Raw genomic sequence first — 21,728 nt, 5'->3', positions numbered from 1 at the left:
AGCCAGGAGGGCGGTGAAGAGCAGGGAAGGCAGGTACTACCTGGTAAACTCGAGCCGTGAGAATAAAAAGGTGGCTGGCCGCCGCTGGGCATGGATCGAATTCTGAAAAGAAAGGTCGACTTGCCAGGACTCGCGAGATAGTTGGTAGGAAGTAGGGATGGTTTGAGGAAGGATACGCGGTCAGAGAGACGCGCTTGCCGGAGTAAAGACTCGGTGCGAAATGCGATGTGCGAGGGAAGGAAGAAACGCAAAACAGTCGATTTGACTCGATCGGTCGACCGAAATAACAGCGACTTCGAAGATATCGAGAAACGGCGAGATTGCCCAGTGAAGAGAGAAAGGAAACTGCTTTGGGTACTCACCTTGTCTTGGGTGCTCGGTCGAGTTGATACCGAAAGGCACACAGTAAAGAAAGTCAGAGAATTGCAACCGACCAGACAAAGGTGGGCAGCGAGTGTGTGGAAGAAAAAAGCAAACGGAAGAAGGTGACGGTGGGAGAATTTATAGGAAGGAACCTCCCGGATCAACTTTTTCGACCTGTTTATTTTTCCCCTCTTCTAAAAACAGGCGTGAATAGCAACCCAAGTACCTTAGCTTATTATTGTTCCTTGATTTCCAAGAGGCACGTGAGATGGGATTCCGAGTGGAAGCAAACCTTGAGGGTCTTCCGGAAGGTGATGGATGTTGGTGTGAGGAGGCAGACCGGGACAGCCTCCCAACCGACAAGCATACAACTCGACAGGTCTGATGTCAAGCTCCTCGAGGCTGGCAACCAAGTGCCCAAGAAAGCACAGCGAAGGCCACGCATGCCGTTCAAATCAGTTTTCTAGAACGAGGAGCTAGGTAGTCATTACCTTTATGTGGAAGTGAAAAGGGGTCGTCAAGGGGTTGCTCACAATATCAACAACGCAGCCTAAACTTCAGTCATGGACCACTTTTCGCCTCACTCTTGGTTTCAAGCATACATCCAAGCCTAAGTGGCTAAAAACGTTTTGTTTTTCCATGAAAGATAGCCCGTTAACTTGATCTGCACCCACGGGGCGACTGGACAACCCCAATTTACCTAATGAAGTGGATGAAGCATTGGCACCGTCGAAAGCCCAATTCGACGATGTCCTCTGGGTTTCCTGTTGTGTCAGAATCGGATGCAAACCACGTATTTAGTTTCCCATTGGGGTCGCCATAAACAATAAAATACCATTTATCTCTCCCAAACACCAATTCCCAGCCAGTCCAAACGCCGAAAATGACAACCAGCCCGCCCAGTTTTGAATCACCCAAGACCAACACCTAATGCCCTGTCCAATGCCGCAGCAGCCCTGCCAATTGTACCACCCTCCTTTTTTGCGCTCTCCATCCCGGCTGAGATAGCAGCCCTCCATTTAACGTCAAAGATGCGCTGTCTCGAGATGCGGTCGGGGTACATCTCGCTGTCCTCGTCTCTGGGTGCTCCAAACAGATTAAGGTAGGCAAAGGGGTTGGGGGTGCCAGGGAGGCGATAAATATTGTCCCAGTATGCCATGGGGTTGTATGGTATCGGTGCCTCTGGCTTGAACCCAGTCTGGAGAAACATGGCCAGGACTTGGATCTGCCTCGCCTGTGCTTCAGGACCTCTCTTGGTGCCCAGTGTCGCCTTGGAGGCAGAAGTCCATCCTTTATTCCCCATGGCAGACCCAACACTGGGGCTCCACCCCAGCATAGAGCCAAAACTGTTCAGCGTCTTCAGCCAACCCCCAGGGCAGGAGACAGTTTGGTCCCCAGCAACCTCGAGGAGCCATTCCAAAACACTCAAGGTATCGGTGCGGATGTCGATAGACAAATGTGTCATGCCACCTCGGACATACATGAGGACTTTCTCCACATGTGGTCCAACCTCTGCTGGCGGCAGGGCTCGGAGTAGCTTGAGGAGTTGTGTGCGCACCGACATGGACCCATCCGACAGTATGGGGAGTAACTTCGTCAAGATACCCGAAGTTCCAACAGGGTTGTTAGGCGGATTGGCTGAGAGTTGGTTGGTAATGTGAGCCAATGCATCTCGTCTCTGATTGTCTGACTTTGCATTGATGGCCAGAGACAGATTCAGCTTGAACTGTTCTATTGGGTCCGAACCATCGGTTGCGAGAGTCTGTTGATTGACAACAATCGCTATTATATGTTAATAAAATGAGTTCTGCTCAGCTGACATTGGCTAGTACATACATTTGGACTTGAAGCTAGTATCGGTGAAATTTGCTGCCTTCGCTTTGGCTTTTCCCACTTTCAGCTTTGCTTTCTTGTGTGCGGGTTAGTAAATGCCTTTCCTTCTCGCATGTAGGGGTTCGTACCTGAAAGTCCTTCTTCTTCTCCTTCTTCTTTTTGTTGCTAGAGCCCATTATTAGCTCCTCATGAATGACTTAGTTGGCATTCACGATGCTCTCTAGCCGGCCAAAAGGGTCCTTCAGTTGTTGATGCAAGGGAATGGGAAAGTTTAGCGGTGTAGCGCGGCAAAAACAGGGGACTACTGGGCGCAAGGTGGACCTACAGTGTCTATCGAGGCATGTTACACGGTGTCTGACAAGGTCAAGTTCCATGGACTGGGCTTTCAATTATTTACAGGGCAAGTTAATGCGAAAAGAGGGTTTTTAAAAGGATATGGGAAGAAGGAGACTTAAATAAATTTAAAGGAGTTGGTTTCGCTAGGCGCGTCGAGGTAAACCACAGGCATATTCATCCCAGGCCATCAGCGATTGCAACACAGTGACTTCCAGCTAACAATTGGTACCAGTTAACCTCCACTCGCTTGGCCCCAGGTTGCGCCTCAATGGGGAGGACATTCATCCACACCAGACGCCGCATCACCAGCAGCAGCTTCCACCTGTGTATTCCCAAATTTTCAGCTTCCATATTCATGCGCCCAAGGCAAAATAAAATTGGCATTCAATAACGTTACTATGTCAGACGCAGCTCTGGTAAGTTGACCTCTCTCATGCAATTTAGGAGTGCTATAATCTGACCGTATCACCCAGGGTACTGGCCCCGATGCGCTCGAGGAGACTTTGGGCCGTCTTTCCAAAAAAGCAGGCGTGAGGGCAACCATCGCCCTAGACCGCGCGTCGGGGGCCATCTTGAAGACCAGTGGCCAGGTTGGGTCAATTCGGACGGCAAAGCCATCGGGATCGTCGGTGCCCGCCGCTGGGTCCTTTGCTAACGAAAGCGATGGAGGCAGCGCCAACCACGACCAGGGCACAGAAGAATTGGCCTCAATGGTGTGGAATTTTGTCAACACCGCCGGTGGCCTTGTGCAGGAACTCGACACCGAGGTACGTCGGGTTGTTCCGCTCGGGGTCAAGGTTCAGGGCTGACAAGCAGGCACCTTGCAGGATGAAGTAAAACTGTTGCGGTTGCGAACCAAGAAGCAGGAGTTTGTCATCGTACCTGACGCAAAATACCTGTTGATTGTGATCCACGACACCGCAGCCTAAGCTCTCCGTATCACGAGTCATCTTTTGACAGTATTTGAGTTCCGTACCCAGGTACCTTCGACCCTTACCGGGCGGTTTTGATCAGTCTAAACTTGAGCCAACACATCCCAATATGGTTCGCGCTTCGATTCGAGCCAAAACTGCCTCGAGTGAACGTAAACCAGCAAGCGGCGCTCGAATGGGCTCCAGAACGGAACGCGGTTTACAACTCGGAAGCTGCACTCTTGGCTTGGGTAGATCTCCTTGGTAGCGAGAAGGAAGAGAATGGCTCGGTTTCAACTTTCAGCTGCTGGGGTTCGCGTGAAGATGGGGGGCCCACCGGAGCCGCTTCTGGGGGTGATCCGTCTCACGGGAAATTGCTTGCTGTCCAACCTTTTGATTGACAAGCTTCAAACAACCAGCGAAGCAGAACGGGACCGAAGACTCGTGCTTACTTATTCCATTTTTTTTTCCTGCTTGAGGGCAAACGGTTAGCAGAGATTGAGTTCGCTGCTGTTGTCAAGCGCTTTGCTCCGGTGTCATTGAAATATAATTCTCCACCACTAACTACATGGCCAAGGCTAGCACGCATCAACGAAGAGAAACCCAATCTGCGCCACGATGCCGTTCCAAGTTTTGCATTGGGTCCCAGACTCGAAACAAGTCAACCAAGCAGTGCATTCACCAGTGTGGCTGGCCCTGGCAGGATGACCGGGACGTTTTGGTGGGACTGCTATCCACCCAACAGCAGCGTTGGTGTTGGTACCCGTCATGCAGGACGACTCGGGTCTCGACCACACCCTTACCACTCATAAGAACAGCCTTATAAGGTTTGCGAATGATTAGATGCAAGTTATTGTTGGTTGTCTGGCCCGCTCCTCCCCCGGCACGGCGGTTCTGCGATATAACTGACGCCTGCGACAAACTTTGGAAACCCTTCATGCTTGACACGCAAGTCCTTGGTCCGGCCCCTGCTGCAAGGGCCGACCCATGGATCGAGGATCCATCTCATTTCCATCGTTCGCACTCATCGTACAATTAACCTTTGCGTTGTTTTGTTTCATGTGATAGCCTTGCAAGCTTCCGTGTCTTAACTATACATACTTGGCCTCGCTCCCCAGGTTCCCGAACCTGCAAGTTGCCGTCTGTCCATCCGCCAAAGCTGAACGCAACTTGGAAGCGAGCTTTCACCGAGCCGCTCGTGTGCTCGAGGTCGTGCAGGGCCCAGTATCGGACGCACGCATCAACAATGGCCCCGTTCTCGATGCTGAGGAGATCGCCCCGCAATCGCAAGGGGAGCGAGCAACAGAAGGAGGAAGATGACGTCAAGATCGAGGGCGGCACCCTAGCGCAGGAAGACGAACAACGTGACAGCAATCGAACCATGGTTGGATCGAAATACACCTCCGACGGTGAGATCAAAGGACGACGAGGTTTCAACCGAGAATTGTTGCACAACATCAAGAATCGACTTACAGGGAAGCCACCCTCGTCAACCCCTCAGCGGGGAACAGCCTCTGAGGTAAGAACGGTCACCCAACCCTTGCGCTTACCTTCATGCACGACAATATGTCGGTGCTCTCGAATTCGATGCAACTGCATCATGTGATGGCATTCATTGCAAATGGCCGGCCTTTGCAGTTCGAGCTGGGGAAGGTGCGAGCCAAGCCAAGCTCAGGCTGTTGAAGTCGGGGTTCGGCTTCTAGTCCCGCTCCCTCTCTCCCCTTGTGTCGTCACCCCCCAGAATGAGCCCGCGTGACCACGGCATCTTCCCCAACGGTTCCTGCACCAATCGTACGAACAGCTCCGGGGAACTTGCAGACATCCACCTAGACCTTTACTGAGACATTCAATGGCTTCTCGCCGCCCAATGTCTCGCTTCGAAAGTTAACAATGCAATGATTGCCGCTGACTGGTCACCCGCGATACGCTTCAGATCTCGGATACTCCAACACCGCTCTCACCACGAACACCGGTCAACCCGAACAAGCCGTTACCATCACCCCCGCCTCCGGGCAGCGAGCAGACACGGGACCCGCCCGCAAGACCGGTTCTCAAGTTGACTCGCATCATGGCCACTCTGACCGAGTCTGAGGTCGAGAAGCTCTTCTCGGGAGCGCCGCAGTACTTCGCTCGGTCCGAAGGACATTACACCGGCGCTCCGCATCCCTCGGTAGCGTTTCCTTGGGACGACGAGGTGCAGATCCGGGACCTCGTGGACCACACGCAGATCGAGGACAAGGCTTGGGGCTCTGTCACGGCTTGGCCGCACATCACTCGCGACGTTACAAGTGACCGGTCTGCCGCACAGAGGGCTTCCGAAGTCAAGCACCGAGCGCACTTTTACCCCCGATGCCGCGAACGACCCAATATGCTGAGCATGTTCGGGCTTGAGAAAGGAAGCTTAGGTTATCAGGCAGCGCTCGAGCTAGCCGTGGGCGACGCCCTGCAGGAAGAACAATGGGGGTTCGAGCGCCTCGAGGCTAGACACCCCGCCGTCGTCGAACAGCGCCAGAAAATGCTCACCTCAAAGGACGGTCTCCGCCACGTCGACGAAGTCTTGATCATGGAGCAGCTAATCAAGAACGGACAGAGATACGGCGAGCAGCATCCACGCGGACGAAGGGTTTCGAGCGAACTCTACAACGAGTTGTTCCTCCAGATTCTCCATCCGCCGACAAAGGTGCTAGATCACCGAGACCCCTACAGCCTGTCAGTTCAAATTCTAGCTTTAGTCAAAGTCCTCGCCGCGCCAAATATGTGGATCGACTTCTCGCATGTTGAGTGGAGGATCCGGTTGGGGCAGCTTTTGTGGGATAACCAGTCAGAGGACGAGGGCACAGATAGCTCGTCTGTCAAAACGGGCGAGTCGGCGAGCGGTGTCCACGAGGAGCGGTACTGGCTACTTTTGCAGATCTTGCTAGCATGCGAGCTTCTCGTCAGACTCGACGCAATCACCGAGGGCGAGGAGCTTGGGGTCGAGAGCATCAGGCCCGCCGAGATCCACAAATTCGAAAAAGAGGCAAACAAAGCGGTCAAATGGTCGCTGATCCTAGCACGGATGTGGCTCGAAAATATCGAGGTCGTCAAGACGGAAGCGAGCGAGCCGGCTAACGCCGAGGAGAAGCCGTCGGGCTGGCTGGCAACACTGACGAAACGCATGTCGCTCACTCGTGACCATGACTCGCATAGCCACCACAGCCGTGCCCCGGTGTATGCTATCAAGGGGAAACATGTCCGCCGTCAAATTAATGGCTTGGCTCACTTTGCGCTACGGCTGCGTTGGCCCGAAGCCGGATCCTACGTATCCAAGATAACCGAGAACTGCCGTTCTGTGGTGGACGGCACTCCGCTCAGCACGCCGTTCGCTAGTCCGAGTGCTCCGGATAGCCATCGTTCATCCTACTTTGGCGGCCCGAAAGAGGATACCCAATCGCGACGTACACCGTCTCGGCGGAAACGGATCTCAGCAGCATTACAGTCGTCAGGATGGCTCTCCAAGAGCTATGTATCGGGGTTAATACTCCCAGGGGAAGGGGTCTGCCACTTTCTGATGGCGACTCTATTGGAGAACGATTCAGAGGCTCTATCCAAGCTGGGCCCAATGGCCAATCTGTGTGGGGGCTTTGTGTATTCTGGAAAGAGTTTCTGGAGCACATCTTGCATTGTCGGCCGTGTCTTGGGCGCTGGAAAAGGCGCCGCGGAATGCATGGGCTGGATTTCGAGCGACGTCGTCCCACATGGGCTCAGTGACGGCTGGGTGAATATTGAAGGACAAGAAATTCCTGGTAAGAACAAGATTGGGACGGTTCGGCCAGGTCGTGTTGGGCTGACTCAAATATACAGAAGACGCGCAACAGGTCGACAGAAAAGCCCGTCTTTGGGGCAAGAAGGCTGTTGAGAGAGAGTCAAATATTCTGGGGGATACAGACCCCTCCTCTGTCCTCCCAGCCGACTTCATCATTCCGTTTGAAAATATTTACCGTGATAAAGCGCCCCCCGTCCTCGACATCGATCTGAAGGCGCTCAACCTCGTGGCGCCGGTCGATTCTGTCCACACTACGCCAACCGAGGAATACGAAACTACCCCGGCGTCGGATTCCAGCGGAACTAGCCGACCTTCGCAAATCCGTCGGTACGCCGCTGCTATTACCTTCGCGGTGACAGACCTCGATTTGGAGGAGACAAAGGAATACACATACGCCCTGGCAAAAGACATCAACTTTGTAACTGCGCACCCCTGTGTCCCTTCGCAACATGTCAAAATCATGAAGTCACCCTCCAGCCCGACTATCCAACAAGTCGACCTTTCTGGCATCGGCGCTATCGGAAAGACGGCGAGCGTTGTTGGTGAGAAAATTAAACGTCCATTTAAACTTCCTGTTCGAGTTACTCTAACAATCTCCAGGCCATCCCCTACACAAGTACTATACCTACACAGCGCTCCACTTGTCCGAGCTCCTCATTAAGCAGGACTTTTCGCTCGAATCCTTACTTGGCAGCTACTCGTCGACATCCCATCACCGACCGAGCCTCACACTCGCCACGCCCAACAAGGTCGCCAAGGTGCTCGTCATCGACTGCATCACGGGTTTCCAACCACAACCGCAGGAGCACGAGATCCCTTTGTCGCCGGTCCTCAGTCGGACTGATAGCAACACGTCTAACATGCTCTCGCCTACCTCTTCTAACCCTACACTGGGTGGCGGGGCAGCAGAGGGTGGTATGGAGGGCGCGCTCGAGAGTGCGTCGAAGAAGATGCACTCGGAGACACGGCGGCGACAATTTGGGTCTGATATGGAAATACTCGCCAGGGCATTTTGTGCCGAGAAGGGCTGGAATGCCTTGATCAGCCGACGTAGGAGGGGATGCCTGGCGTGCGCGATCCGAGAAGCGGGGGCGTTGGGATGGAAGGTGATCATTCGTGTAGATTAAGGTACGTGTTTTCGATTCGATGATGAGTGAAGGCAGGCAGGGTCTGTTGTGCCGGAACGGTGGGTGGTTGTGGTGACATGCGGCGGGACGAAAAACACATAGATTTTTCGATGCCTTTTAATCTCCGCTTCGAATACAATATATTTTGCTTGTAATGCGCATAGATTTAGCCGCTACGATACTTGAGATGAGGGATCCCGGGGAATGCTAAAAGTAGGTACGTGTGCCAAGTAGAATGAGCCATTGGTTAATTCCAAACAAACCGCTCAGGGAAGAAAAGCCATTACCAAACTCTACGACCTCACCGGTGGGCATACTGTGACGAATCGAACACGGCTCTTCGAGGGCACCAGGCTACAAATCGCCCTGAACGGACCACTCCTTCCACCCTTTCTTCTCACCGGGCAGGCGAGCCCTTTGCCACTCCTCCCGCGTAACGTTTTGCCTAGACAGGCGTGTCAGCAAACCCACTCATCGTTGTAGATGTTTTAAGAACACGGGGGCGGAAATGAAGGCCACGCCGAGAGGAAAGACGTAGGTAGACATACCATTCGGCAACCGGGATCCACCCGATAAATGCGCGGTCGCCGAACCCGCCCACCCAGTAGACCTGCTCGACAACAAGGCGCACAAAGTGCGCCTCGTGGATCCGGTTCCCCGGGAGCCAGTACCGCGCGTCGGGGTGCGATTTGACGTAGCAGCTCGCTAGTGCCGCGCCGACCTCCCCTTCGCGGTCGTCGCCACCCTCGATCGCCTCGAGATGGCCGAGTAGCGAGAAGCGCGGGAGGTTGGCGGCCGAGTAGGGGAGGGGGATATCGTGGTGATTATGGTGGTGGTGGTGTGCTTCATCGGCGGCGCCGGACAGGCCCAGGTAGGAAAGCCAGCTCTTCCGTCCGCCCTTGATCCCCTTCGCGGGGGGGTGCGGCGGAACCCATTGCACGGCCAGGCTCACGTTGCTTCCCGCGGCAGCGTTCTTGAACGTCGTCCCGATGGCGATGGCCAAGATGGTTGGGTTGCCGGCGTCGTCGGCCTCGCAGTCGGCGATGTATTCCATTAGCGCGTACGGCATCCCGCCGAGCCCAGGGGGGCGTTTCTCTTGTGCCGAGGCGTCATTGCTGTTTTTGTCCTCGGGGAAAACTGTCGAAAGGGTGCCAAGCGGGGTGAGTGCGAGAATGCGCCGGCCGAGAACGGCGGATTCGTACGATGTAGGGATGCGGAGTCCGTTGGCCGGGGCGGAAACAACGGCAGCAGCAGCTGTTGTTGCCGCCGTGCAAAAGATGAGTGTACTTGCGAGGGCGGGCCTCATGGTGGATGAGTTAGGTAAGTATGGTGATACCTTAGAGAACGGATAGAAAATACAAGTTGGAATAGAACGGGGGGCTTTCGGCTATGCCGGGCTCCAAGATGGATGCTCGTTCTGAGTGTGCCAATGCTCCCGGGAGGTTGGCCACCCCTTCCGACGTACCCCAGCAACAACCGCTGGTTCCAGGCCGGGTCAGACGATGCGGTTGTGGGGTCATTGGAGGGGCCCTGACCGCCAAGCAATCTTATCAGATCATCTGCTTTCGCGGTTGGTTGGCATGCTTCAATTTTCAGGTTGGAGTTTTTCTCGACAGAAGGTTGTTCTGTATATGCACAACACACGAATTTTATCCTAGACTAGAGATCTGCGTGCAGGTGTAGAGCCAGTTTTCTTATGCTTTGAAGGCTGGGGCTGCCATCGGCAATTAGGTGGCTTCCAGGTCGATTTTAACAGAACGTGGACGAGGTACTGTTGCATGGGATCGCATGGGTGTAACTTATCGGGTGATACCATCACATGTGGCCAGATGATGAAAGCCAGAGGCGTTGCTTCGCAAGGTAAAGCGAGAGGTTATCCTCCAGACATGAGAGTCACGTGAAACATCATGTGACTATCCAAGGGAGCACCCTTGCTGGTCTGAAGCCCCAAGCCGAGCCCCGCAGGGCTCCCACAAGTATTAGGTAACCAGGATAATCCGCAGAAATCGCCGCCTCGGAAAGATACCACCCGCAGACTCTTTTCCCTGTCACCGTCCTCTCCAACAAGCCTTCGAGAGAGTTTTCGACGACAATCATCCAAAATGGGCAAGGTTCACGGAAGGTATGGTTATCCAAGGATGATTCTATAATTATTGGGGTTCGCCTAGATCGCTAACTCTTGTCGCCCACAGTTTGGCTCGTGCCGGTACGTCGATTCCCCGCCAACAACAGTTTCACCGACCGTCGAATCGAAGATTGGGAATCTGCAAGTTGTGAAATGGGCTCTGACTGGTACATACAGGAAAGGTCAAGTCTCAGACCCCCAAGGTTGAGAAGCAGGAGAAGAAGAAGACTCCGTATGTGAACCCAACAAAGGCCGACACGAGCAACCGCGAGACGACAGGTATCTGACAAGCGAATAGTAAGGGCCGTGCGAAGAAGAGACTCACTTACACTCGCCGTTTCGTCAACATCACGTTGACTGGCGGCAAGCGCAAGGTCAGTTTGGGTCTCGAACGATGGTTCAGGACAGGGGAGACTGATGCGTTGTGCTGTACAGATGAACCCCAACCCCGGCGCTTAAGTTACCCACCGCAATTAAGTCAATTCCGACAACGTCCAGCGGCATCTTCAGACAATGTTGATCACGCTGCGGGAATCCTCGTTTGGGGACGGTGGGGGCACGGCCTGGTGATACCCGATGGTTTGGTCAGCAAGGGGCGACCCCAGGTATTTCGAGATCACCAGGTAGAAGTCATTATCATGACTCTAACTTTATGGCATGGCACGTCATTTCGCACACTGGGAACGGGAACTGGGTCACGGGCATTTTTGCGATGCGTCTCTTGTACATCCCAACGACGCTTGATAGGGAATATCTCGACATTCTCTGCAAATCCTGGTCTCCTTTGACGTGAAGACATGGTTCTGGGTTATCCAAACCTCCGGAAGGGGTTTGTCGATACCTGTGTGTCTATACTCTTCGCCGTATCTTGCTGCGCTCCGCCTAACATGCCCCGGCGTTGGGCAACCCAACAGGAGGATCTAAGGCAATGTGTTGATGCAGATTATTTTGGTTGCGGTTCCCCAAGAGCACCCCGGCACCCCATTAGCTCGAAGGCCCAAAACCATAGTTTTCGGTCCGCCAGGCTCTCCGATTGTTGCATTTGTTGGCTGACGTCCAATTCCTGTTCCAGAAGGAATCCTGGCCAGTGGTCGAAAACTCGCAGCCTAGCCCAGAGTACGAGTAAGACTAGGATAAGCTGTTGATCTGCGAGCTTCATGACACGATCATATCCTTTCTTAGTCAGCTGTAAACGAGGCCGGTCAGTAAGTAGCGCGTTGGATGTGGTTATTCCAGATGTATCACACGTACCTCCCACGACGACATCTGCGCGGCGAGTAATTGGCCCCCGCCGCGAACGAGCCAGTATGTCGCCTTCGCAGTTTCCCAATTAAAAGGGGTGGTTAAAAACCGGTCCGGAACCTTGGTCAAGGGATGGAAGTCCATGTACATTGCTTGCTCCCAGACGGTATCGATGTCGGCCAACCTAGGTCTATCCGCCGCGAAGAGGTCGGCGCAAGAAACCTTGAACCGCTCCCAGTCCTTTTCAAAACGGGCTGCCGTATCATCTAGGCCACCGTTTGATGACCACAGCGCAAGGGCATACTCGGCGCGTGACCGGCCGAGAGGGTTTAGGTGCTCGAGGAGGTTGCCGGGACCGCAGTTCCTCCGGTACCATTTTTGCTGGGCCTCAAGCACCAGGGCGGTGTTAACCCACTTGCAAGCAAGCACGGCGCTCTGCGGTTGTTCCAAGGGAGTTAACCAACTATTCTTATATTTCCAACCCGACTTGGGGGTTCCATATTGAACAAGGAGCATTGCAAACCTGAAAATCAGGGTCGCCTGGAACCCAGTCCGGATCCAGCACGCGATTGTTGCCCAGTTCCTGCAAAAAGTGTTCGTGGGGGGAGCACACTACATTTCTGTCGTACCCGAACCACGCGCCCCAGGTTGGCGCAAAAGCAGCCTCCAGCAGCTCGGTCAGAAATACTGGGGATGAGAAACGATAGCCGATCCTGAGACTACTGCGTAAGACGTTGAGGTTCCGGGACATCAGAATGATACGCTCGAGGATCTCGGTCGGCAGTTCCTCTACGGGTGCGGCTGGCCTTTTTGACTTGAATCGCCTGCGGCGTGGTCCGTCTTTGCTGTCGCTGCCTTCATCATCGTCATCTCGCCGTCGTTTCGATCGCCGGGCTGGTTCCGGCGGCGGTGGCTTCCATTTCTTTAGCTGGCCCGCTTTGCCTTTGATTTTGATTGGGGTCAGTTTCATTGGCGTGACGAAAAGCAAAGATATAGTAGGATTTGTGGTTATCGGACTGGAATTATGGAGGAAACCCAAGGCGTTGTGAGTTGAGTCTGGGGAAGAAATGTCACTCGGACAGCACCTGCACTCCGCACAGCAAACGCTGCCGATTAGCAGGTATCATGCCAGTTACTTCATACTGTGTCGTTGATAAAGATCTTCGTACAGTGTGTATGGCAACGGCCGATGTTCTTGACATAATAACTACCACCGCATTATTTAACACAAACCCATTTCACCTATCCGCTTCTAGTGATGATTCATTTGAGAGAAAGAGAAGCTGACCCTTCGTCAAATGCCAAAGTGGTATGGTATGTACCTAGGTACTTCGTACAGGGATGCCGTCCCTCCGTCCATCGCTAGTCGCACACCATGAATGGGCTGCTTGGGCACGGACCAGATAGGGGGTGTCCACATCCGACCGCCCTGGCAATAATTCTGCAAGTTCACTTTTTGGTTTCGAACAATTTGATTCGGATCGAGAGAGAGAGAAAACTCGGGTTGCGACCACCACCCAACAATCTGGAGTGACCAGACCCTCCCGCCTGCAATGCCTTTGGCATTAAAACCAGCAGTACCATCGCGGAGGCTTCTCAGGTTCTTGCGTGCCCAATCCGAAGGCCTTGCCTTTGCCGAGTGTGTTTCGCGCCTGTCAACCCGCCGCCATGCCTGCATCTGTGCGAGGACGGGGTTATCCGAAGGGTTTATGAACCCCCCAGTAACCCGTCGCAAACCTACGCTGCATGCCGCTTTCCTCGGTCTCGATGCGATCCTCCCAAAGGCGCTCACGAAGCAGCGCGCCGCCGCCACGAGCACCACCAAGAACCAGGAGCCTGCGCCTGCCGGGGGTGCCCATCGGTATGCTTCCTCGCGACAGACGCCCAATGAGGATGGCAATAAGCCGGCATGGCACGAATGGCTCTTTGGGCCCGACTCGAAGAAGGGCGGCGAGCCATTGAAGGAGGGCGACATCCGAGTGCGGTTGGAGGAGGAATCCGGGTCGATCTTCCAGCGAAGGTCAATGACCGCGAAGGCTGCGCTGGACCCGAGGCTGCGGTGCACCGAGGTGGACGGGAGTGGGAAGGTCATAATGGTAGACGGTGAGCTTAAGAAGAGCGAGTTGATCGCTAGGGTACGCAATGTTAGGACAAATCCCAATGAAATCCGATTGTTGACAGTTTCGCTCGACAGTATGGCCTCCTTCCGCGCGATCTCCGCAAGATCGACTCGTCCAACCTCCCACATATCCTGGTCCGTCCGTCGGCCATTCTCCTCAACCTTCTCCACCTGAAGGTCCTCATCAAGCACGACCGAGTCCTTCTGTTCGACGTCTATGGTTCCACCTCCTCATACCCCCAGTCGGCGTTCATGTACGACCTGCAAGGGAAGCTCCAGCAGAAGCAGGTAGCCGGGGCAAACAGCTTGCCCTATGAATTCCGAGCTCTCGAAGCGGTCCTAATGTCGGTCACGGCTGAGCTGGAGGCCGACTTCGAGTCGGTGCGAGACCCAGTTATTCGTATCCTCAGCGACCTAGAAGACGATATCGATCGCGAGAAGCTGAGGATACTCCTCGTTCTGTCGAAAAGGGTCAGCACCTTTGAGCAGAAAGCTAGGCTCGTCCGCGACGCCATCGAAGAGTTGCTGGAGGCTGACGACGATCTTGCCGACATGTACTTGACTGAGAAGATGCACGACTTGGTCAGGGGCGAGGATGATCACACCGAGGTCGAACTCCTCTTGGAATCATATAACAAAGTCTGTGATGAGGTGGTACAGGAGGCGAGCAACCTCGTGTCGAGCATCAGGAACACGGAAGAAATGTCAGTTTTCCCTGGTTGCTGAAAAACCACAAATGCTTGTTGATGCTGACAACCCATATCTAGCATCCGTGCGATTCTCGACGCCAACCGTAACTCGCTCATGCTGCTCGACCTCAAGTTTAGCGTCGGCACACTTGGCCTGGCCATGGGCACCTTTCTAGCCGGCCTGTACGGCATGAACCTCGAAAACTTCATCGAGGAAACCAACTGGGGTTTCGGCGCCGTCACTGGCATCTCGTCCATTATCTCACTCATCGTCTGCTGGTACGGGCTGATGAAGCTCCGCAAGGTCGGGCGGGTCAAGATGAACGGAGGCGGCCTGGGTGGTCTCCGCAGCCAGAACCAGTGGTTTTGCGAAGACGGTACGGATGGTTTGCTGGATCCCAGCAACCGCGAGCGGCTGAGGCGCATCAACATGATCAAGAACGCCAAGCAGGCGAGAGCAAAGAAGTGGCCTTTCAGGTAGTCACATCAGGCTTGATCTCGGCCATAGCCTTGGATTCTAAGGGTGGATACGCTTGTTCTTTTATTTTTCCTGGGCTCCCTACGGCGCAAGAGCATGTATCGGATAGACTGGCGTTCGCGGCGAGAGTTGTCTTAGAGGCATGGGTGTAGATGTTGGCTCTCTGGTCTTTTGGTTTCGGGGTGTCTAGTCCCTGTACAACAGCGCCTATATTTGGCACCTTTCTCTTCTCTCCATCTCAGCTCACCACAGGACACTACTACTTCCTTTGGGCGCAATGCGGAATGATAGATTACGGAACCGACCACGGCCCACATGTTTGAATAACAAGGAATTACTCGCCCCTGTTGCAGTTAGCACCTGCTGGCACTAAATATTCGATGTTACACGGCCATTCAAATGAAGCAGACTCGCTCGTCATTGTCACCATGGCCGGAGAAAAGTTACCGCATCCCGTCGATCAACCTGCAATTTGTAAGCAAATGCTTTTAGGGGACTCTTGACGGGTCCTTCCTTCCATGTCCATATGAATCAGCTTTCGTAGTAACTATTCAAGTGTTTCGTGGGATTTGGCCCCGTCAACCACAAGCTCGCACACACCATTTCCATCGTCTGCCCACCCCAATATGGGAATGAGCGCCCAGTTTTCATGCGCCTCATCGCCGTGTCACTGAAACTCCCAGCCCCGGGACCAACGGCCAATGGCCTCGACTTGAGGTCCAAGATGCATACGTAACCGCCTCGGAAGACTCGGTCCTTGTTGGATTCACGGAAATGTAGACACTCGTGCGTGACTGTCCATCCTTGGTCCTCCATCCCGTGATGTGGATGGGCCAAGGCAACAAATGAAACGCGTTCAGCACCATCCGTCCACCCACATTCAAGAACCGTGTCTGACTGTTACAGCACCGTTCATGATGGGCCCGAGGAGAGGTCAGCAGGGAGAACACAATGAAAACGCTCCGCCATCCACCGCCACGCTCTCCGAATCGAGTCACTCGCGCCCGTGGACCGTCAACCCCCGGTGTGAGTCAGGGAGGAGTATGAACACAGATACCAACCAGGTAAACAAGAGTGGCCTCTCTTGGGTACACCATGACATACGCAACAGGTAGAAGAGCCCCGATTTACAAGTACCACCGTGAAACGGCCATTGAGTATTGGGCCGGGAAGAGCGTGAAGAGTTCCCACTCGCCACCGCCGCCATGAATCCGTCGACGGCCAGCCAGAGAGGGAAAACGCTGACTCCTTCCGCATCCATCTCGCCGCCCCCCCTCCCCTCCCCCTCACGCACAATACTCACTCTGTACTTATCCGCCTCCCCGGGTGATCCGGGACCCACCGGGCGGCTTAGCAGTCAGGAGGGGGGGGATGAGGGGCGAGATCAAGAGCGGGAGCAAGGGAGTTGAGAATGAATGGGGAAAACATATAGACAGATAGACAGATAGGCAAACCGACAAACGATGAAAGCACGGGAGGGAGATCGCACTACGAGGTAGGCATCAACTCCACCTCGGGTCCCGTGACGTTGAGCAACAACCTCACATCAACCGCGCCATATTGACTCAGGGGGTGAGGGCTCCTCCGAGGATTGATTCAAGCACGAAGCACGTGAGATCGCGTGGCATGTCATGCCCGCCACCGCTCTACCCGAGTGAACCACACGAACCCACCCACTCCCCGGGCATGACCGGGACGGCGTGAACGGGGTCCGCATGATGAAAACACAACTCACTCGCCCACTCACCTCTTTGTCCAGTTCATCACTGGGCCGAGCCACCTCACCTTACCTTACCCTGGTCTATTAGCGCAGCCAGCGAGCCAACAAAAAACTCTGCAACAACTCACATCCCCTTCCCCCGCTCCCAAAAATAAAACGGGAGGCCAAAAAAAGAAAACGGGAGAAAAAAAAAAGAGGAACTAAAACTGACCAGGGGGTGACTTGTGAATGGTTGGTTGGGTGTTGGTTGGTTGGTGGTGGTGTCCGTCCGTTCGTCATCCGTCCGTCAACGTCCCGATGACTCACTCGGGAGGCGAGGCGAGACCGGAAGTAGACTGGGCCGGCCCAAAAGACCCAGCCAGCTAAACTGACCAAGCAGGCACACGCCGCCGGGGTCGGGTTGGCTCCCGTCGCTCGGCAACGTCACTTTCTTGTTTAGTGATACCGTTTCTTGTCTTGCACGCCTGGGGCCTCCGGTTTTAGGAGGCTACAAATCTTGAGTAATCCGTTAGAATGTGAGGATGGTGGTGAGCCGCGGGTCCACTAGACGAAGCTAGACCATGAATTTCAAGGATAGAGCCACGAGAGAGAGAGTACAAACATCCTCCGTTCGTTCCAAGGGAGTGTCCTTAGAATCAAGTTTCATAAAAGGCTCAAATCAAGCCGTGGCGTCCACTCGGGGCCGGATCCGACTCGTCGGTCGACTGCTTAAAGGCTCTCAATGTCTTGCTCAGGCCGAAATTCGCAGCGTTGCACAACCGCGAGACCGCGTCATCCTTGAACGAGAAAGCTGCTTGCTCCAACTGCGTCAAATACTGTAGCTTCTAGCTGTGCTCTGGGCTAAGAGTAGCACGGTAACTTGCGTGTATGCTAGCTGCCAAGTTTGGAAGGGATACCTTGATGGGATCCAGTTCCGCCTCTGTCCGTCCGTCCGTCCGTCCGTCCGTCCAGAGGGTTCCTCTCGAGGGGCCCTAAGGGTCTCGCTTCTGGGGAGGAAAACCCAGTTTAAACTCCGTTTGTGATGCAAAGAAGCCTCAGGCACGGGAGGAGAGAAACCGAAGGTTTTGCGAACTCCTCCCCCATGTTGCCGGTGCAACAGGCAGGAAATAGGCATCGGCGGCCGTTTAGTTCTCTCCGGTGCCTTGGCTCCGTCCATTATGCTCCTAATAAATATCCCATTTCCCCTTCTCGGCATCCGCGAGTAGGGAATGCCGAGGACTGGGCCAGCAACGGTAAAGAAAATGTAAACGAAAGACGGTAAAAAGCAAAAAATCATCCACCCCATTCATCGTACACAGGACAACAACCACCTTCGCCAAACGATTCAACCAGGATTCCGCCGCCTCCCCCTCCCATGCCGTTTCCCCCCCCGAGTCCAGGACCCATGCAAAAATAGAACGTAGCGTGCTTTTCGCCCGTTTCCCTTGGCCACCATCTAAGCCGTCTATGAGCTAGAGGTCTCCAAGGTTGGTATTTGGAAGCAGAAAACTCCATTTGAGATCACCTGCCCTCACCCCTCCTGGAAAAGGAACGATACAAGAAAACAATAGTATCACAAGGGTGGCCCGTGTTGTTGTGAAAGTTGGTTGATGATATGTGCGAGATGGCGCGGTAAAAGCAATATTAGACATGTTGAAAAGTCGATAGGGTGTGCCAATAAAGCGCTATTAATTGAGAATCCCCTCCCACATCCCCGGGCCGCCAAATCCTCCAACGGCTGGGTGAAGTGCAGAGAACCTGGGCGCCCGCGCAGCTTCGGTCGAGCAACAGACACGCTTGTAACTGCCTCGTCGGACGGGCACCTGTGCGCGAACCATGGACTCGGGCCAGGAAAGGTCATTCTGCTGACCGGCGAGCATTTCGCGAACGTCGTCATGGACCGAGTTGGCCCTACCCCGCTTGGATCCAGCCCTCGCTGGCATCGTCGGTCGGGTAGCGCCAGAGCGCTGCAGCTCCTGAAGAGCGCGTGCGGCATCGTCCATCTCGCGTTCCCGACGGCCCAGGGGTGTCTCCAAAGACATCTCGCTGAACTCCTTCCCTGCTGGGACAGCATAGGATTCGGGTGATGATGTCATGAAAGCCTCGTGGTCCTCGGGGACCGATGCAATGGTTGGCCGCAAGCTCACCCTCTCGCTGCACAGCTTCGCAGACCGGTATCGCGCCTGAACGTCCAACTTGGACAACGGCGCGGTGGCGGAGGAAGCCGAGGAGATCGAGGAGGAGCGTGAGAGCCTGGACGAATCCGAAACCATTGACTCGGGCGAGGATGCGGTCGAGACCGAGTTGGCGAGCGAGGAACGACGAGTCACGTAGCTCATCGGGGATGACGTTGCCGAGGGCGGCCACCGATCAGTGGCCTGTGCCGAAGTGGACACTTGAGCCATGGCAAAGCCCATCGACGAGCTTCTCCCGAGAAGAGAAGATGCGGCACTCGCTGCAGGAGTGCCGAATCCGCTAGCCTGGGGGGTCAAGCGCGGTGTGGGGAGGAGGCCGAGAGCCGGAACCAAGCGGCCGGGCACATACGCCATCGACGGAACGGGCTCCATGATGGTAGGAACACCACGGAACTTTGAGGCTGAGCGAAGCTCACCATCGGAAGCAAATGCGACAGTGGGTTCCGCGGGAGGTGTATAAAGGGACCGCGGGGGGAGGTCCTGAGTGGGCGTCAAAACAGGCGACCAAGTGGTCAGCTCAGCCAGGTTGTCGAGCTCTGGAGATACGTTCAGGATGATGCGCCGGAAGTCATCGCATTGTCTCTCGTATACCAGCTGGGCAGCCCCCCCGGGGGAAGGAGGCTGGGTCGGCGTGAACTTGGACACGCAGTCGGCCCAGCGCTTGTAAGTCTCCTCAGTGACGTGGAGCTTCCAGTTGACGGCCAGGAGGAAAGCCATCTCGTTCTGGTTGATTTCCAGAGTGTCAAGGCCAGAGATCTTGCTCCATGCGCGAGCTGAATAATTGCGATCCTGGAGATACTTGGATGCGAGGATGAGGGCCGCGAGGAACATGCGACGCCCGCATTGGATCGCCTGGCTAGAGCGGCAGTCGTCGGGCTGCTCCGTGGTGAAATCATACGACGGAACATGCGACTTGATCAGGACCAGGTAGTAGAGAGCAACCTGCAAGGTGGAATAGCTGGTCCGCGAGCGGCGCAGCGTCTCCTGGATGAAGGTGCGAAGTGGCAGCACCGCCTTGTTTCCGCTGTCAGGGCGCGGAGGCACCGACGACGTGGGCCAGATCGCTTCCACAACATGGGTCGACGTATCTGGAGAGAATAACATTGAGTAAATATCCTTGACGGCAGGCGAATGTTTCTTACCAACGAGGTTCTCGACGAAGCTGAGCTTGCGATCAGACTGCCGCACAAGAGAGGGCGGGCGTCCGGTGCGCGAAGTCGCCGAGGTGCCGGTGCGCCGAGGGTTCTGACGAAGCTTGGTAGGGTCGGCTTCGCTCTGGGATTTTGCCCAGGGGTCATGCAGCTTGGCGACCGATTCGCAAGAACTGCCGAGAGAGCTGACCGAGATTTGCGATGAGGCTAGAGGTTGAGAAAAGTAAAATGAATCGCAGGAGTCGGAGTAGGATGTCGGGGCGGTCGAGACCGAGTCGTCCGAGTGCTGCGAAGACACATCGGACCAGAAGGAGGAGGAGGAGGAAGATGCCGAAGTGGCTAATGACAGGTTATAGGGCGCATTGTTGCGGGCGAGTTGGGCGAAGGGGGTTGGTTCGTCGATGGCGGCGGACATCATCTTGTGTTAAGGAGGATAGAGGCGCGTCCAATGACTTCCAGTCGCCGTCACGCAGTGTCTACCGGGAAAACCGAGGAGGGGCTGAACAGATCGTGAACCTATCGAGATGCTGGTTCTGCGACAAATCGTGATGATTGCCGCAAAACCGGAGATGTCGAAGAGGAGAGCGGGCTTCTAGAGCTGGGCGCAAGAAGCCGACTTTGCACGAAAGATCAGACCGGTAGACAGAGCGAGGACGGCGACTGGTGTAAGTACAATGCTCTCAAAAGGCATCGTGTGTGTCTTTCGCTGGGATAGGCGGAAGAGTGGTGAGGTTATATGGTGGTTAATACCCTACCATACGGGGCGTTGAGGAGCTAGGTTCGTAGAGGCGACGACGTGTTTTTTTCGGGGCAGGCAAGACCAGGTAGTTCGAGACTCGGGATGACGGTATCGCGGCAGGCAGTGTGCGGCTTGGCTCGGGATGCGCGTGGGCTATGCAGGTACCATGTGTCTTGTGTGTGTCCGTGTGTTTTGTTGTGTGTTGAGACTTAACGATGTCGTTGCAGTAAGGCCATCAGCCGCATTTAACGACGGGAACGTTGAGTTGCTATCGGCCTTGGTAGGCGGCGATGTGACTCCTTGGTGTGAGAGGGCGCGCGCGTGGCTGTTTGGGCGACTCAGATAAGGTCGCCGGCTTCGGGTGACCCCTTGTTCTCGATGACTCTTCCCGCTGTGTGGCGAGGGTCTAGGTAACCGACACTTGCCGCTGGCTAAAACCAGGTGGCCCCAACTGTCAGGCGTGGAGCGCTTGTGTGGTGTGACCAGTCCGGCGGGAGCCTGAAAATGGGTCCCTTTCTCTTTTGCGGAACGCAGTGGCGGTTTTGGTCGGGTCACCGGCGTGGTGCTAGAAGCCAGGCGGGAAAATGAGTGATGACTTGGTTGCGCTGCTCGCTTTTTTCTCGCCTTTCTTTGATGGGAGGCGGATTCCTTGTTGGGGTCGGGTTGGTTGGGACCGGGGGGTGATTTTCGAACAGCACCGGTTGCGAAAGCCGAGAAAGCTCGTCGTCTAGGTTTTGCACACGCTGCCGGGAAAGGAGAGGGCGCCCGTTGGTCTGTTTTCCTTTGTCGCAGCGGGCAAGTGAATGCGTCGCGAGAAAGGGAAACGTTCTAGACAAACAGACTGGCAATCATTGGGAAGTGGAACGGGATGAACAAGAAACCGGGATTGCAAAGAAGGGACTGGGACCGAAAAGAA

At 54.9% G+C, this 21,728-nt stretch overlaps 8 protein-coding genes across 8 annotated transcripts; 4 read left to right on the top strand and 4 right to left on the bottom strand.

Moving 5' to 3' along the window:
* Window positions 1–1,149: 1,149 nt before the first annotated feature.
* On the bottom strand, window positions 1,150–2,651 carry F5144DRAFT_316658 (Rix1 complex component). The gene is made up of 3 exons (XM_066784005.1): window positions 2,325–2,651; window positions 2,200–2,272; window positions 1,150–2,145 (listed from the first exon to the last, which is right to left on the bottom strand). Exons 1-3 carry the CDS (start codon window positions 2,370–2,372, stop codon window positions 1,274–1,276), a joined length of 993 nt encoding a protein of 330 aa, XP_066641981.1. The 5' UTR covers window positions 2,373–2,651; the 3' UTR covers window positions 1,150–1,273.
* A 137-nt stretch (window positions 2,652–2,788) lies between these two features.
* On the top strand, window positions 2,789–3,593 carry F5144DRAFT_316504 (uncharacterized protein). The gene is made up of 3 exons (XM_066784004.1): window positions 2,789–2,948; window positions 3,006–3,299; window positions 3,360–3,593. Exons 1-3 carry the CDS (start codon window positions 2,931–2,933, stop codon window positions 3,459–3,461), a joined length of 414 nt encoding a protein of 137 aa, XP_066641980.1. The 5' UTR covers window positions 2,789–2,930; the 3' UTR covers window positions 3,462–3,593.
* Window positions 3,594–5,511: 1,918 nt separating this feature from the next.
* On the top strand, window positions 5,512–8,375 carry F5144DRAFT_493227 (uncharacterized protein; the record flags this gene model as incomplete). Its single annotated transcript, XM_066785959.1, has 3 exons — window positions 5,512–7,228; window positions 7,287–7,790; window positions 7,849–8,375. The coding sequence occupies 3 exons, from the start codon at window positions 5,512–5,514 to the stop codon at window positions 8,373–8,375; spliced, it is 2,748 nt and encodes a 915-aa protein (XP_066641979.1).
* Window positions 8,376–8,545: 170 nt separating this feature from the next.
* F5144DRAFT_316662 (pyridoxamine 5'-phosphate oxidase-domain-containing protein) lies at window positions 8,546–9,827 on the bottom strand. The gene is made up of 2 exons (XM_066784006.1): window positions 8,924–9,827; window positions 8,546–8,820 (listed from the first exon to the last, which is right to left on the bottom strand). The coding sequence occupies exons 1-2, from the start codon at window positions 9,679–9,681 to the stop codon at window positions 8,730–8,732; spliced, it is 849 nt and encodes a 282-aa protein (XP_066641978.1). The 5' UTR covers window positions 9,682–9,827; the 3' UTR covers window positions 8,546–8,729.
* A 446-nt stretch (window positions 9,828–10,273) lies between these two features.
* F5144DRAFT_516051 (40S ribosomal protein eS30) lies at window positions 10,274–11,271 on the top strand. Its single transcript, XM_066786622.1, has 5 exons — window positions 10,274–10,497; window positions 10,568–10,581; window positions 10,678–10,732; window positions 10,799–10,874; window positions 10,936–11,271. The coding sequence occupies exons 1-5, from the start codon at window positions 10,478–10,480 to the stop codon at window positions 10,957–10,959; spliced, it is 189 nt and encodes a 62-aa protein (XP_066641977.1). The 5' UTR covers window positions 10,274–10,477; the 3' UTR covers window positions 10,960–11,271.
* Window position 11,272: 1 nt separating this feature from the next.
* On the bottom strand, window positions 11,273–13,205 carry F5144DRAFT_579519 (uncharacterized protein). Its single transcript, XM_066789328.1, has 3 exons — window positions 12,359–13,205; window positions 11,752–12,177; window positions 11,273–11,686 (listed from the first exon to the last, which is right to left on the bottom strand). Exons 1-3 carry the CDS (start codon window positions 12,710–12,712, stop codon window positions 11,444–11,446), a joined length of 1,023 nt encoding a protein of 340 aa, XP_066641976.1. The 5' UTR covers window positions 12,713–13,205; the 3' UTR covers window positions 11,273–11,443.
* F5144DRAFT_316392 (uncharacterized protein) lies at window positions 13,044–15,530 on the top strand. The gene is made up of 3 exons (XM_066784003.1): window positions 13,044–13,877; window positions 13,937–14,565; window positions 14,629–15,530. Exons 1-3 carry the CDS (start codon window positions 13,296–13,298, stop codon window positions 15,029–15,031), a joined length of 1,614 nt encoding a protein of 537 aa, XP_066641975.1. The 5' UTR covers window positions 13,044–13,295; the 3' UTR covers window positions 15,032–15,530.
* A 2,769-nt stretch (window positions 15,531–18,299) lies between these two features.
* F5144DRAFT_316245 (uncharacterized protein) lies at window positions 18,300–20,714 on the bottom strand. The gene has a single exon (XM_066784002.1). It carries the CDS (start codon window positions 20,489–20,491, stop codon window positions 18,416–18,418), a length of 2,076 nt encoding a protein of 691 aa, XP_066641974.1. The 5' UTR covers window positions 20,492–20,714; the 3' UTR covers window positions 18,300–18,415.
* Between the last annotated feature and the right edge of the window lie 1,014 nt (window positions 20,715–21,728).

This window comes from Chaetomium tenue (genome assembly GCF_020726465.1).
Source record: "Chaetomium tenue strain MPI-SDFR-AT-0079 chromosome Unknown F5144scaffold_5, whole genome shotgun sequence".
In the NCBI taxonomy this organism is placed as follows: domain Eukaryota; kingdom Fungi; phylum Ascomycota; class Sordariomycetes; order Sordariales; family Chaetomiaceae; genus Chaetomium; species Chaetomium tenue.
The sequence above is the reverse complement of the archived record's forward strand: the minus strand, read 5'-3'. Positions and strand labels throughout refer to the sequence as shown.